The sequence below is a fragment of the Heptranchias perlo genome, chromosome 25 (genome assembly GCF_035084215.1).
Source record: "Heptranchias perlo isolate sHepPer1 chromosome 25, sHepPer1.hap1, whole genome shotgun sequence".
NCBI classification, from domain to species: Eukaryota; Metazoa; Chordata; class Chondrichthyes; order Hexanchiformes; family Hexanchidae; genus Heptranchias; species Heptranchias perlo.
In genome coordinates, this window is record NC_090349.1 from 47,535,692 (window position 1) to 47,552,355 (window position 16,664).

The 16,664-nt window shown below is 53.8% G+C and overlaps 1 protein-coding gene across 1 annotated transcript in view; it reads right to left on the reverse strand.

The window, feature by feature from the left end:
* Window positions 1-16,664, reverse strand: part of ncor2 (nuclear receptor corepressor 2) — a 261,584-nt gene that overhangs the window by 68,349 nt on the left and 176,571 nt on the right. The window contains exons 18-19 of the mRNA XM_068006268.1: window positions 12,279-12,421; window positions 291-435 (exon numbers count right to left, since the gene is read on the reverse strand). Coding sequence (XP_067862369.1) covers window positions 291-435; window positions 12,279-12,421 — 288 coding nt within the window. The remainder of the gene's footprint in view (window positions 1-290; window positions 436-12,278; window positions 12,422-16,664) is intronic.

The following is a 16,664-nucleotide window of genomic DNA, read 5'->3' on the forward strand; positions in this document are numbered from 1 at the left end:
TCTTGGAGATATGAGCAGCTGTGAGAGTGGGCGATAACATGGAAGGACACGGCCATGATGGTGTCGGGTTAGAAACTCAGCTCAGCGTCTAACAGGACACAAGCGTTCCCACACTCTGCCTTAGCTTGAACAGCAGTCAAAAGGAATGGGGCCAAGGACTGAGCTTTTCTGCTGAGAATTGATCAGATGATTTTGGTCTCAGCAGCATTCACACTGACATCCTGTGGAGATAGATGCACGAGATTAGATACTGAGTACTGATCTACAACTGCCCACCAATGGGAACGCACCCTCTGCATCTTCCGTCATTTCCTCTTCGTTGCCACTCGCTCCTGATGCCTCCAGTTCCTCATCCTCAGCACCAGAAGTTGCAGAGGTTTCTTCTCCCTGGGACGTTGTGACCTTCCTCTTCTTTTTCGCAGTCTTTTCAGCCTCCTGTCAACACAAAAATCAATTCATGAGGCACAAGTTTAACAGCAAACTCCACCAGAGGGGACCGGAGGCAGGTTTAATGTCAGGATTCCCAAGGTACCATCTCCTTCTCTTCATCAGACAGGCAGCAGGAGGGGTGAAATGGAGATGGTCCAATCCTCTGCCACGCAGTCAGTCACACAGCAGTTTTGGCAGATGCTGCCCGCTGGTGTCTCAACAAGGAATTGGAGCTAAACTTAGGAGGAAATCTAACAGAAGTGATAAATAACTAAAAACGAGTGTCAGGATGGGAGAGAGGAAATCGGAAGGTTAGCAGTTATCCCTTGGAGTTGCTCGTGTCGTGTGAAGCTGCTGCATGGTTTGTATTTAGCTACTAACCAGGCCTGTACCTTTAAGACCACCTGCGCAGTTACTCTCTGCCAAAATGCAGGTACTTCGAAATGCTTGTAAATTTCTGGTTGCAGATCAGAAAAATGCAGCATGAAATGACAGTCTTTCCTTCTCTTTTCAAAAGATTGCTTTGCATCTGTAACTTTGTGTGACAGTTTGAACTGTGACCCTATAGGGTCTGATATCTGGAATGTTTATAAAATTCTTGCATCGAGCAAGAAGCACAACTTTGCGTCCAGCAGTGAATGTCTCCTGGTGCCTCACGGGATAAGTCAGGGGATGCACCGTTCGATCAGGACAGACCATTTCACCACACAAAGCAGAACGTAGGAGTGTCCCTTTAAGGTTAAAGAATGGAATTGCTCTGGATTATTCTGCTGCTAAGGACCTGTGATTAAATGATAAGTTCCATTAAGGTCAAAGTGTAATTACTATATGGAAACACATCAGGAGGTCACAGACTTTAATTGTTTTTTGGTCAGGAAAATTTGCAGATTGGAATGTGATCGGCAATTTCAGCTCAGAAGCACCCAGCAGTTTAAGGATGAGTTGCATCTGTAACAAAGTGTAACAGCTGTGGTGCACTGGATGTAATTAATGCTTTAATTAGACAGCGTGAGAGAGAGCAAGTCAGAAACAGAAAGAGACAGAAAGAGAATGTACTCTGGGTGGGGGACTTCAATGTCCATCACCAAGAGTGGCTCGGTAGCACCACTACTGACCGAGCTGGCCGGGTCCTGAAGAACATAGCTGCCAGACTGGGCCTGCGGCAGGTGGTGAGCGAACCAACACGAGGGAAAAACCTACTTGACCTCGTCCTCACCAATCTACCTGTCGCTGATGCGTCAGTCCATGACAGCATTGGTAGGAGTGACCACCGCACAGTCCTCGTGGAGATGAAGTCCCGTCTTCGCACTGAGGACACCATCCAACATGCTGTGTGGCACTACCACCGTGCTAAATGGGATAGATTCAGAACAGATCTAGCAGCTCAAAACTGGGCATCCATGAGGCGCTGTGGGCCATCAGCAGCAGCAGAATTGTATTCCAGCACAATCTGTAACCTCATGGCCCGGCATATTCCTCACTCTACCATTACCAACAAGCCAGGGGATCAACCCTGGTTCAATGAGGAGTGTAGAAGAGCATGCCAGGAGCAGCACCAGGCGTACCTAAAAATGAGGTGCCAACCTGGTGAAGCTACAACTCAGGACTACGTGCATGCTGAACAGCGGAAGCAACATGCTATAGACAGAGCTAAGCGATTCCACAACCAACGGATCAGATCAAAGCTCTGCAGTCCTGCCACATCCAGTCGTGAATGGTGGTGGACAATTAAACAACTAACGGTAGGAGGAGGCTCTGTAAACATCCCCATCCTCAATGATGGCGGAGTCCAGCACGTGAGTGCAAAAGACAAGGCTGAAGCATTTGCAACCATCATCAGCCAGAAGTGCCGAGTGGATGATCCATCTCGGCCGCCTCCCGATATCCCCACCATCACAGAAGCCAGTCTTCAGCCAATTCGATTCACTCCACGTGATATCAAGAAACGGCTGAGTGCACTGGATACAGCAAAGGCTATGGGCCCCGACAACATCCCGGCTGTAGTGCTGAAGACTTGTGCTCCAGAACTAGCTGCGCCTCTAGCCAAGCTGTTCCAGTACAGCTACAACACTGGCATCTACCCGACAATGTGGAAAATTGCCCAGGTATGTCCTGTCCACAAAAAGCAGGATAAATCCAATCCGGCCAATTACCACCCCATCAGTCTACTCTCAATCATCAGCAAAGTGATGGAAGGTGTCATCGACAGTGCTATCAAGCGGCACTTACTCACCAATAACCTGCTCACCGATGCTCAGTTTGGGTTCCGCCAGGACCACTCGGCTCCAGACCTCATTACAGCCTTGGTCAAACATGGACAAAAGAGCTGAATTCTGGAGGTGAGGTGAGAGTGACTGCCTTTGACATCAAGGCAGCATTTGACCGAGTGTGGCACCAAGGAGCCCTAGTAAAATTGAAGTCAATGGGAATCAGGGGAAAACTCTCCAGTGGCTGGAGTCATACCTAGCACAAAGGAAGATGGTAGTGGTTGTTGGAGGCCAATCATCTCAGCCCCAGGACATTGCTGCAGGAGTTCCTCAGGGCAGTGTCCTAAGCCCAACCATCTTCAGCTGCTTCATCAATGACCTTCCCTCCATCATACGGTCAGAAATGGCGATGTTCGCTGATGATTGCACTGTGTTCAGTTCCATTCGCAACCCCTCAGATAATAAAGCAGTCCGAGCCCGCATGCAGCAAGACCTGGACAACATCCAGGCTTGGGCTGATAAGTGGCAAGTAACATTCACGCCAGGCAAGTGCCAGGCAATGACCATCTCCAACAAGAGTCTAACCACCTCCTCTTGACATTCAACGGCATTACCATCGCCAAATCCCCCACCATCAACATCCTGGGGGTCACCATTGACCAGAAACTTAACTAGACCAGCCATATAAATACTGTGGCTACAAGAGCAGGTCAGAGGCTGGGTATTCTGCGGCGAGTGACTCACCTCCTGACTCCCCAAAGCCTTTCCACCATCTACAAGGCACAAGTCAGGAGTGTGATGGAATACTCTCCACTTACCTGGATGAGTGCAGCTCCAACAACATTCAAGAAGTGACACCATCCAGGACAAAGCAGCCCGCTTGTTTGGCACCCCATCCACCACCCTAAACATTCACTCCCTTCACCACCGGCGCACTGTGGCTGCAGTGTGTACCATCCACAGGATGCACTGCAGCAACTCGCCAAGGCTTCTTCGACAGCACCTCCCAAACCCGCGACCTCTACCACCTAGAAGGACAAGAGCAGCAGGCACATGGGAACAACACCACCTGCACGTTCCCCTCCAAGTCACACACCATCCCGACTTGGAAATATATCGCCGTTCCTTCATTGTCGCTGGGTCAAAATCCTGGAACTCCCTTCCTAACAGCACTGTGGGAGAACCGTCACCACACGGACTGCAGCGGTTCAAGAAGGCGGCTCACCACCACCTTCTCAAGGGCAATTAGGGATGGGCAATAAATGCTGACCTTGCCAGCGATGCCCACATCCCGTGAACGATACAGCTGGCGACCTCCAAATCCATCGTTCTCGCCAGAGACTTCAACTGCATCATTGATGCAGCTGGACAATCCAGCAGGGCGGTGGAATACTGGACACCACGTCCAAACTCCTGGTGGAGGTGGTGAAAGACACAAAGCTTCGCGACGTCTTCAGCAACCCTGCAGACGGAGCGCCGCAGAGATACACTTGGTCCAGGCCAGACGGGTCTGTCCGTTCCAGGATAGATTTCCTTTTTGTGTCCCCAACGCTCAAGGTGAAATCATCGATGTCCAGCCAATGTTCTTTTCGGACCACTGCCCCCTACTGGCCGACTGTCAATTGCAGGAGGACCAGAGGGCGGGCAGAGGGCGGGCAGAGGGCGGGCAGGCAGAGGGCGGGCAGAGGGCGGGCAGGCAGAGGGCGGGCAGAGGGATCTGGAAGCTGAACGTGAGACTGTTGACCCCGGAGAACATTGAGGAACTGAAGAAGGATTACACAGGGTTGGAGGACCATGAAACCCCTCTTCGACTCCATGGTGCACTGGTGGGAAGCGATCAAGGCCAACATCAAGAGATTCTTCATCCTCAAAGGTGCTCAGAGAGAGACAGAGGGAAGTGTCCCGGCTCCAGAAAAGCATGCAGGATCTGCTCCAGTTGCAGTCGATGGGGGTTGATGTCGGGGAGGAACTCAGAGGTGAAGGGCCAGCAAGCCTCGCTCTTTGCCTCCAAGGCCTCAAAGATCATCTTCCGGTCTAGAGTCCGCTCCGTGGAGCAGGGCGAGAAATGCTCGCGCTTCTTCTTCCCGAAGATCAGCAGCCTGAAGGAGGAAGACGGCTCGCTGACGTCCTCGCAGGCCGACATACTGAGGATCAGCAAGTCCTTTATGCCGGGCTGTACGACGCGAAGCCCACAGACAGCATGGCCTCCCAGTCCTTCCTGTCCTCTATCACGAAGGTCTTAGAGGACAGCGAGCGGGAGAGCATGGATCGGCCACTGACCTCAGACCAGCTGACAAAGGCTGCCCTGTCCTTCGAGAAGAGTAGAACTCCCGGAAGTGATGGTTTACCGGTTGAGTTGTACTCGGCTCTGTGGGACTGGATAGGCCCAGACATGCTGGAAGTGTACAGGGGTTTGCTTCTGGCAGGCAGCATGTCAGAGTCCATGAGGAAAGGTATCATCACCCTCAACTACAAGCAGAAGGGGGAGAGGGAAGAAATCAGAAATTGACGACCCAGTTCCTTGCTAAATGTCGACTACAAGATTCTGTCTAAGGCCAACAGGTTCAAGTCTATTCTGGAGCAGACCGGTACCGTACCCGGGAGGACGATCTCTGATCGCCTTGTGCTGCTCAGGGATACGATCGCCTATGTGCAGGACAGGGGGGTGAACACCTGCCTCATCAGCCTGGACCAGGAGAAGGCCTTCGACAGGATATCCCACACGATGGACGTAATCTCCAAAATGGGTTTTGGGGAGGGAATCCGTGCTTGGATTCGACTGCTTTACGCGGACATCTGTAGCATAGCGCTAATCAACGGGTGGGAGTCGGAGAGCTTTCCAATCAGATCTGGAGTCAGGCAGGGCTGTCCTCTCTCTGCGGTCTTGTTCGTATGTTGTATCGAGCCGTTTGCCGTGTCCATCAGGAAGGGCCCCAGGCTGCAGAGGCTCTCAGGTTAAGGCCTCCCTGTACATGGACCACGTCATGGTCTCCTGCTCCGATCAGCAGTCGGTCCACAGACTGATGGGCATCTGCGACCGTTTTGAGCTAACCTCAGGGGCCAGAATGAACCGTAGTAAAAGTGAGGCCATGTTCTTTGGCAGGTGGGAGCACCGATCATTTGTCCCCTTCACCGTCAGGTCCGACTACCTGAAGGTCCTGGGGATCTGGTTCAGGGGGGGGGGCCCTGGCCTGCACAAAAAACTGGGAGGAGCAGATCGCCAGGGCCAAAACAGAAGCTTGGTGTGTGGGTGGGACGATCCCGCTCCCTAACCTGGTGATAAGGTGTGAGGTAAACGCGGTGTTGCTCTACGTGGCCAGGGTCTGGCCCATTCCCCGGCCCGCTGCCATCACAATCACCGAGCTATCTTCCACTCTGTCTGGAGGACCAAGGTAGAACACATCTGCAGGGTCACCGTGTACAAGCCCCCAGACAAAGAGGGGAAGAGCGTCCCCAATGTCGCTCTGATCCTGATGGCCACCTTTGTGTGTGGTGCCTCAGGATGTGAGTAGAGCCCCAGTACACAAACACCAAGTGTCACTATGTGCTGAGTTTCTACCTCTCCAACACACTGAGAAGGCCGGGTCTGGCCACGCTGGCCGAGCAGGCGCAGGACGTCCCGTCCAGCTGGATCATTCCCCACCTGTCCCAGGTGGAGAACTTCCTGAGGAGGAACTCCTTCGCCCACAAGGCCGTCAGACAGTGGTCGACACGAAACGTTCTGAGAGTCCTGCAGGGAAAGGAGAGGGTGGACTCGATCGGTCTCTTCCACGATCACATGGTCAATGCCATTTGGCAGAACATCTCGTCGCCGGAACTGAATAACAGGCACCGTGATGTGGCCTGGATGGTGGTGAGAAAGGCCCTCCCATTGAGGCCATTCCATCACGCACGGAACCTCAGCGCCCCCGTGAGCTGCCCTCGAGGCTGCGGCCAGGAGGAGACGGTCGTCCACCTCCTGATGGGCTGCCCCTTCGTGCAGAGGGTGTGGAGAGAGATGCGTTGGTATCTGTCCCGGTTCATCCCCAACAGTTGAGTAACACAGGACGCTGAGCTCTACGGGCTGTTCCCCAGGGACGCACCCCGAGACAGATATCACCTGCTGCTGGAAGACCATCAACTCAGTGAAGGAGGCCCTTTGGTCCGCCCGAAACCTGCTGGTCTTCCAGCTGAAGGAGCTGTCCACGACCCAGTGTTGCCGACTGGCACACTCCAAGGTCCAGGAGTTCGTGCTGCGGGACGCACTGAGGCGAGGTGCGGCCTACACACAGGCTCTATGGGGAAAGGCCACCGTGTAAGGCCACCCCACCTGGTATTGTACAGAATGTATAGAAGATATGAATTCTGTTTTTAAAATATGTAATATTGAGATATAGTATGTGTGATCTGCACTGTGTCGTGTTGAACTATCTTGCTGCATTTTGTGTCCTTTGTTTGAACCGTGTGTATATTTAAATTTTATGAAATAAAGTATATTTTGAAATAATAAAAAAAGACAAAAGGGATGATGGTGCAAGGCAAAGAGGGCAGTATTTGGACAAGTAGAGAAACAAAAGATGGGTCTAGAGGAGATGTGAATGGTCACAGAATATCCAAGAGAGAATGGGGGCAGGGGCTCTGATCTGAAGTTATTGAAATCAGTGTTGAGTCCGGAGGGTTGTAAAGTGCCTAAACAAAAGATGAGGGGCTGTTCCTCGAGCTTCTGTTGAGCTTCATTGGAACAGTGTAGGAAGCCGAGGACAGAGAGGTCAGAGTGGGAGTGGAACAGGGAATTAAAATGGCGAGTGACCGGCAGGTCAGGGTCATACTTGTGGACAGAGCGGAGATGTTCAACAAAGTGATCACTCAATCTGTGTTTGGTCTCCCCAGTGTAGAGGAGACCGCATCGTGAGCACTGGATACAGTAAATTGAAAGAAGTCCAAGTGAATCACTGTTACACCTGGAAGGAATGTTTGGGGCCCTGGACGGTGGGAAGGGAGGAGGTGAAAGGGCAGGTGTTGTGTCTCCTGCACTCGCACGGGAAGGTGCTGTGGGGAGGAGAGTGGGTGTTGGGGGTGATGGAAGAGTGGACCAGGGTGTCGGGGAGGGAGCGGTCCCTTTGGAATGCTGGAAGGGGAGGGGAAGACGTGATTGGTGGTGGGATCACGCTGGAGGTGGCGGAAATGGCGGAGGATGATCCGTTGAATGTGGAGGCTGGTGGGGTGGAAGGTGAGGACAAGGGGGACCCTATCATGAATCTAGGACGGAAGGGGAAGGGGTGTGAGCAGAAGTGCGGGAAATAGGACGGACACGGTTGAGGGCACTGTCAACTACAGTGGAGGGGAATCCTCGGTTGAGGAAAAAAGACATATCGGAAGCACTGGTGTGGAAGGTGGTATCGTCGGAACAGATGCGATGGAGATGGAGAAACCGGGAGAAGGGAATAGAGTCCGTACAGGAAGCGGGGTGGGAGGAAGAGTAATCAAGGTAGCTGTGGGAGTCGGTGGGCTTAGAGTAGATATTCGTTGACAGCCTATCCCCAGAAATGGAGGTAGAGAAGTCGAGGAAGGGAAGGGAAGAGTCAGAGACGGACCATGTGAAGGCGAGGGGAGGGTGGAAATTGGAAGCAAAGTTGATGCAATTTTCCAGTTCGGGGCGAGAGCAGGAAACGTCACCGATACAGTCATCAGTACCGGAAAAAGAGGTGAGGGAGGGGACCTGAGTAGGACTGGAACAAGGAATGTTCCAGAAAAAGGCAGGCATAGCTGGGACCCATACGGGTTCCCATGGTAACACTTTTCTGAGTAACTGCATGCCCATGTCCTCCATCGCTCTGCAAAGCAGCAGCAATGACCATATAGCGGAACAAAGCATCAGCACAACACAAGTGGACTGTCACCAGTATCCTCTCCCAATGGCAACAACGGCAGGATAATTAATTAGATGTCACAATGAAGAATGCACTGCCTTGTTCACACCTTCCCTGTACTTCTGGCACAAGCAGCACTTTAATTCGATTAAAAGCTCTCCCTGTTCCACAGCCTAACCTCAATCACTTGGACTTCTTCCTGAAGAGCGCGAGCTAGCCAGGCAGTGAGGGAGTGAACTGCCCGTTCTTTATTCAGTTGATCCAACTGAAAACCCAAGGATTATCTAAGGCAGAAAGCTCGGTTTCTGTACTGAACTGGATGGACAGACCTCTGGGACCCCACCACAGCCGAGACCCATTACCAATCACACACTGGATCAGCGGAGGGGAGAGTGCACTCTTTCAGAGTCCAATCGTAGGAGCAACTCGACCGAAGCACTTTCTGAACACAGACATCGTGAACTGGGGAGAAATCATTTTTAACATTTCACTAATGGAGCAATGAGTCACTGGCTCAGTCCACGTGTCGGCCTCTCCTCGTGGCTTATTTTTCTGATATTATACAGAGAGTGATCAACTCAGCTCTTGAAAAAATAAAATAATAAAAGGATTTGATAGGGTGGATAGAGAGAAACTATTCCCTCTGGTGGGGGGAGTCCAGAACAAGGGGGCAAACCTTAAAATTAGAGCCAGGCCGTTTAGGGGTGATGTCAGGAAGCATTTCTTCACACAAAGGGGAGTGGAAATCTGGAACTCTCTCCCCCAAAAAGTTGTGGATGCTGGGGATCAATTGAAACTTTAAAGTTGAGAATTTTTGTTGGGTGAGGGTATCGAGGGATATCGAGCGAAGGTGGTAAATGGAGTGGAGGGGCAGATCAGCCATGATCTAATTGAATGGCGGAACAGGTTTGAGGGGCTGAATGGCCTCCTCCTGTGCCTATGTTAAAAAGAAAGATTTGCATTTATATAGCAACTTTCATGACCTCAGGATGTCCCAAAGCATTTCACAGCCAGTGAAGTACTTTTGAAGTGTAGTCACTGTAATAATGTAGGAAATACAGGAGCCAATTTCTGCACAGCAAGATCCCACAAACAGCAATGAGATAAATGACCAGTTAATCTGTTTTTAATGATGTTGGTTGAACCGGGGAGAACTCCCCTGCTCTTCTTCGAAATAGCCACATGGGATCTTTTATGTGCACCTGAGAGGGCAGACGGGGACCTCGGTTTAACATCTCATCCGAAAGACGGCACCTCCGACAGTGCAGCACTCTGTCAGTGCTGCCCCTCATAGAGTGCAGCGCTCCACCAATACTGACCTTCCCACAGTGTGGCGCTCCCTCAGTTCTGCCCCTCATACAGTGCAGCATTCCCCAGTACTGACACTTGCATAGTGCAGCACGCCCTCAGTACTGACCCTCCGACAGTGCAACACGCCCTCAGTACTGACCCTCCGACAGTGCAGCACGCCCTCAGTACTGACCCTTCGACAGTGCAGCGCTCCCTCAGTACTGCCCCTCATACAGTGCAGTGCTCCCTCAGCACTGCCCCTCCAACTGTGGAGCGCTCCCTCAGTACTGCCCCTCCAACAGTGCAGCACTCCCTCAGTACTGACCCTCCGACAGTGCAGCACTCCCTCAGTAAGGATAAACCCAGCAACTACAGGCCAGTCAGTTTAACCTCGGTGGTGGAAAAACTTTTAGAAACGATAATCCGGGACAGAATTAACAGTCACTTGGACAGTGTGGATTGATTAGGGAAAGTCAGCACGGATTTGTTCAAGGCAAATCATGTTTAACTAACCTGATAGAGTTTTTTGATGAGGTAACAGAGAGGGTCGATGAGGGCAGTGCAGTTGATGTGGTGTATATGGACTTTCAAAAGGCATTTGATAAAGTGCCCCATGGCAGGCTTATCATCAAGATTGCGGCCCATGGAATAAAGCGGGCAGTAGCAACATGGATACAGAATTGGCTAAGTGACAGGAAACAGAGAGTAGTGGTGAACGATTGTTTTTCGGACTGGAGGGAGGTGTACAGTGGTGTTCCCCGGGGGTCGGTGCTGGGACCACTGCTTTTCTTGATATATATTAATGACTTGGATTTGGGTGTACAGGGCACAATTTCCAAATTTGCAGATGACACAAAACTTGGAAGTGTAGTAAACAATGAGGAGGATAGTGATAGACTTCAAGAGGATATAGACAGGCTGGTGGCATGGGCGGACACATGGCAGATAAAATTTAATGCAGAGAAAGGTGAAGTTTTTTCAGTAGGAAGAACGAGGAGAAGCAATATAAACTAGAGGGCACAACTCTAAAAGGGGTACAGGAACAGAGAGATTTGGGTGTATATGTACACAAATCGTTGAAGGTGGCAGGGCAGGTTGAGAAAGCGGATCCTGGACTTTATAAATAGAGGCACAGAGTACAAAAGTATGTAAGAATAATTCCAGGGATGAGGGACTTTAGTTACGTGGATAGACTGGAGAAGCTTGGGTTGTTCTCCTTGGAACAGAGACGGTTGTGAGGAGATTTGATCGAGGTATTCAAAATCATGAAGGGTCTAGACAGAGTAGATAGAGAGAAACTGTTCCCATTGGTGGAAGGGGCAAGAACCAGAGGACATAGATTTAAGGTGATTGGCAAAAGAACCAAAGGCGACATGAGGAAAAACTTTTTACACAGCGAGTGGTTAGGATCTGGAATGCACTGCCCGAGGGGGTGGTGGAGGCAGATTCAATCATGGCCTTCAAAAGGGAACTGGATAAGAATCAGGGCCAGTTCTGGGCTCCCGCCATCAACTATGATTCTTAGGAAGTTTCTGCATTTCAATCAGAACATGGCCATATTACGTGCTCTGGTAGCTGCTCAGAGTGACGCGGAATAAAGTTATATGCAAGCTCTGCATTGCTGTCTGGCCAAGGCAACAGCTCACTGACGTTCAAAGTTTTTAACAACACCAAAAATTGACAAGACAGCTGACTTTTTGTCAAGATTGAAGTGTTTAGAATTTTCTCGAGGTCAGTTGGACTCTGGGTGTTTGTGACATTCCCTTTTTACCAAGTAGTTAAACTGGATCTGGAGTGGATCCAGGACAGAGTGGATCCAGGACAGAGTGGATCCAGGACAGAGTGGATCCAGGACGGGGTTGATCCAGGACGGGGTTGATCCAGGACGGGGTGGATCCAGGACGGGGTGGATCCAGGACGGGGTGGATCCAGGACGGGGTGGATCCAGGACGGGGTGGATCCAGGACGGGGTGGATCCAGGACGGGGTGGATCCAGGACGGGGTGGATCCAGGACGGGGTGGATCCAGGACGGGGTGGATCCAGGATGGGGTGGATCCAGGACAGGGTGGATCCAGGACGGAGTGGATCCAGGACGGGGTGGATCCAGGACAGGGTGGATCCAGGACGGGGTGGATCCAGGACGGAGTGGATCCAGGACGGGGTGGATCCAGGACGGGGTGGATCCAGGACAGGATGGATCCAGGACGGAGTGGATCCAGGACAGGGTGGATCCAGGACGGGGTGGATCCAGGACGGGGTGGCTCCAGGACGGGGTGGCTCCAGGACGGAGTGGATCCACTTGCTGAGAGTGTTCACAAACCACCTGCCAAGTCTGGACCCTCCCCGTGAGTTACATTGTACAACACTACTGGGCTTTTGCAAAATCCTGATCAACTTTTCCCTTTTTTAACCCCTGACTTTCCAGCACAACGAGGATCAGAGCAAGAAACAGGCGGGAGGAATGGAAGAGTCTGGGGATTGTTTGCTGCTTTTGTTCCTTACCATTTTCAGTTTGTGCTGTTGGAGAAGGGTGTCCAGGTTATGGCGTCTTTTGTAGTTAAAGTAGAAATTTTTACACTGAGCCTCAGTCTTGGAACTCACCATCTTGGCAATGGCTGCCCAGTTCCGCCCATGTTGAACAAGACCTGAAGGGAAAGGAATGAGAGATTGTAATCTTCATACTTCAAAAACTCCAGCTCAAAACAAACACAAATAAAGCTGGAACAGGAATTAATTGCAAAGCAAACGTCAACAAGAAATAAATCAAATACTAATTGTTAATGAAACTAAACACAGTCAATGATCTAATGTCATACACCTAAACTGTTAGATCTGACTCGATATCCCCAAAATACTTCCTGAATTGACTCTCACAGATGGATCTCACTCAATGTACCACCTCCACATAATCCTCCACTGCTCAGAGGCCATGATATTAATGAGGTGGGTTTGGAGAACGCCCTTCGACTTGTTTCTGCTCATTCCAGAATCCCAGCCGACCTTCTTCCTGTTACAACGTCTAGTCATTCTGTCAATGAGGCCGGTGTCTCACCTCAACACCCCCCGACCCCCACCTTCCAGGTTCCAGCTGTTGCTCCCTTTCTATGTAAAGAAATATTCCTGACTTTAACTTGCTGTTCACAACATTTACTGACATGGTCTGTAAGCTGTGTTCATGCACAGAACAGAACCTGTGAACACTAGAAGTGGGTGAGGGAGTTCCTGCTCTTTGTGAGCAGTCTTGAGACTTGCTCACATGATATGACGAGGTCAGACATCAATCAGCTGAGTGCAGCCACATCGAGTCAAGGGATTCCTCGTTTAAAAAGCAGAACTGGTTTCTCTCTGGCACAGAATTTGCTAGAAATCAGTTTCATTTCACGATGCACATTACTGATTTATAACAGGAACTCTGACCCATCAAACTTCAACCAAACGAGTTCTTCTTTTACAGCAGAAACTCCCCACTCCAGCTTTTGTTAGTTGGTTTCTGAAAATACTGATTCCTCCCTGGTGACTTGTGAGTAAAGGCAGCGTTCGATGTGACACTGGGCTGATCTCAGCTAATGGGCCAGTGGGGGGTCCTCAGTTCCCCCAAACTGTGGAGGGGAAACATTCAGGCTAGGTTCCTGGTCCCGATTCTTACCGAGTGTTCCCTGCTAGAATTACAGGCATGAAAGATGGGCTAGGGACAGCATGGGGCCAATACTACCCTGCTGCATGCTCTGTGCCCTCTCCCCCTGCACTCCCTCTCCCCCTGCACTCCCTCTCCCCCTGCGCTCCCTCTCTCCCCCTGCGCTCCCTCTCTCCCCCTGCGCTCCCTCTCTCCCCCTGCGCTCCCTCTCTCCCCCTGCGCTCCCTCTCCTCCAGTGCGCTCCCTCTTTCCGCCGTGCGCTCCCTCTCCCCCCCGTGCGCTCCCTCTCCCCCCCGTATGCTCCCTCTCTCCCCGTGCGCTCCCTCTCTCCCCGTGCGCTCCCTCTCCCCCCGTGCGCTCCCTCTCTCCCCCTGCCCTCCCTCTCCCCCCGTGCGCTCCCTCTCTCCCCGTGCGCTCCCTCTCTCCCCGTGCGCTCCCTCTCTCCCCCTGCCCTCCCTCTCTCCCCCTGCCCTCCCTCTCCCCCCGTGCGCTCCCTCTCTCCCCGTGCGCTCCCTCTCTCCCCGTGCGCTCCCTCTCTCCCCGTGCGCTCCCTCTCCCCCCGTGCGCTCCCTCTCTCCCCCTGCCCTCCCTCTCCCCCCGTGCGCTCCCTCTCTCCCCGTGCGCTCCCTCTCTCCCCCTGCCCTCCCTCTCTCCCCGTGCGCTCCCTCTCTCCCCGTGCGCTCCCTCTACCCCCGTGCGCTCCCTCTCTCCCCCTGCCCTCCCTCTCTCCCCGTGCACTCCCTCTCTCCCCGTGCACTCCCTCTCCCCGCTGTGCGCTCCCTCTCTCCCTCTCCCCGTGCGCTCCCTCTCTCCCTGTGCACTCCCTCTCCCCCCGTGCGCTCCCTCTCTCCCCGTGCGCTCCCTCTCTCCCCCTGCCCTCCCTCTCTCCCCCTGCCCTCCCTCTCTCCCCCTGCCCTCCCTCTCTCCCCCTGCCCTCCCTCTCTCCCCCTGCCCTCCCTCTCTCCCCCTGCCCTCCCTCTCCCCCCGTGCGCTCCCTCTCTCCCCGTGCGCTCCCTCTCTCCCCGTGCGCTCCCTCTCTCCCCGTGCGCTCCCTCTCTCCCCGTGCGCTCCCTCTCTCCCCCTGCCCTCCCTCTCCCCCCGTACGCTCCCTCTCTCCCCGTGCGCTCCCTCTCTCCCCCTGCCCTCCCTCTCCCCCCGTGCGCTCCCTCTCCCCGCCGTGCGCTCCCTCTCTCCCCCTGCCCTCCCTCTCCCCGCCGTGCGCTCCCTCTCCCCGCCGTGCGCTCCCTCTCCCCGTGCGCTCCCTCTCTCCCCCTGCCCTCCCTCTCTCCCCCTGCCCTCCCTCTCCCCCCGTGCGCTCCCTCTCTCCCCGTGCGCTCCCTCTCTCCCCCTGCCCTCCCTCTCTCCCCATGCACTCCCTCTCTCCCCGTGCACTCCCTCTCTCCCCGTGCACTCCCTCTCCCCCCCGTGCGCTCCCTCTCCCCGTGCGCTCCCTCTCCCCCCCGTGCACTCCCTCTCTCCCCGTGCGCTCCCTCTCTCCCCGTGCGCTCCCTCTCCCCGCCGTGCGCTCCCTCTCCCCGCCGTGCGCTCCCTCTCCCCCCGTGCGCTCCCTCTCCCCGTGTATGGAGGGTTATTTTGGCAGCACAGTGACTGATTGCAGGAATGCCGAGCACTGATGGAATTACAACCAGTTTTAGAGACTGCAACAGGAGATACAGAAACACAGATCAAATGGTCTCAATTTATTTACAACAGGAATTCCTTGGCTGCAGAATCAGATTCGAAAATACCCACGGACACCGGGCGCCTGATGGAGTCTGACCCTGTGACATCACAAGCCATGGGCGAAAGCTCGACAGATTATGAACATCGGCAAACCGCGCAGCCCCCTCCGACGCAGCCCCACCGACGCAGCCCCCTCCGACGCAGCCCCACCGACGCAGCCCCCTCCGACGCAGCCCCACCGACGCAGCCCCCTCCGACGCAGCCCCCTCCGACGCAGCCCCACCGACGCAGCCCCCTCCGACGCAGCCCCACCGACGCAGCCCCCTCCGATGCAGCCCCCGCCGACGCAGCCCCATCGACGCAGCCCCATCGACGCAGCCCCACCTATGCAGCCCCCGCCGACGCAGCCCCATCGACGCAGCCCCATCGACGCAGCCCCACCGACGCAGCCCCACCGATGCAGCCCCCACTAATTCAGTCACCCTCAGATTATTACAACCCATGGATCGTACAGCAAATGGCATCTTGGTTTACGAGCGTGACATGTTCTGTAGAACGATGCAGGGACACTCTCTATTTCCCAATATTACAGCAATCAGCAACAAACCTCTAACACGTCACATTCCCACTCTGTCCTGTGTAAATGTTCATTAACGCACGGGTTTAAACAACCCGGTGACAAGTTACCCTTTGCCCTTTGGCAGGGATTAGTCAGAATGAAGACCCAGAACTCAGGGCAAAAACTTTCCCAAATTATTCTGAAGCCTTTTTGAAACCTGCTAAAATTAGCAGACACATTCCCCCCTCCCCCTCCCCACCGCGTCCCCCCCTCCCCCTCCCCCCACGTTCCCCCCTCCCCCCCGCGCTCCCCCCTCCCCCCCGCGCTCCCCCCTCCCCCCCACGTTCCCCCCTCCCCCCCGCGCTCCCCCCTCCCCCCCACGTTCCCCCCTCCCCCCCACGTTCCCCCCTCCCCCCCACGTTCCCCCTCCCCCCGCGCTCCCCCCTCCCCCCCGTGCTCCCCCTCCCCCCCCGCTCCCCCCCGCGTTCCCCCTCCCCCCCACACTCCCCCCTCCCCCACTGCTCCCCTCCCCGCTCCGTGCTCCCCCCCTGTGCTCCCCCCTCCCCCCTCCCCCCCACCGCCCCCTCCTCCTCCCCCCCCGTTTCATGTTTCCTGACCCTCACTCACTCTCTAACCTCACAGGTCAGCTGATGAACAGTTCCTGGGTTCAATCATTTATCTGTATTCACACTAAAGGAGATGATGTGTTTCTAACTGAGGGGCAGCAGATAGAATCACTGTGACAAACAGACAGACATCTGGTTCCGAAGTTTAATTGAAAAGATTCTTGTTCTTACTCGGTTCCAGATGTGGGGTTCCAGAACTGAATTAAACAACTGGGAGGATGAATGTTCCCCATCCCTTCCGGCGAGGTGAAAGGTCATATGCCGCATTTTCCAAATGTCCTGCTCCTGTAAACAAGGCCCACCTGCGATGCTCGAGCAGAAAATATCTCCCATCCTGCCGTTCCTCACTCGTGTTTAACTGAGATACTTCACATCACGTTCCCAGA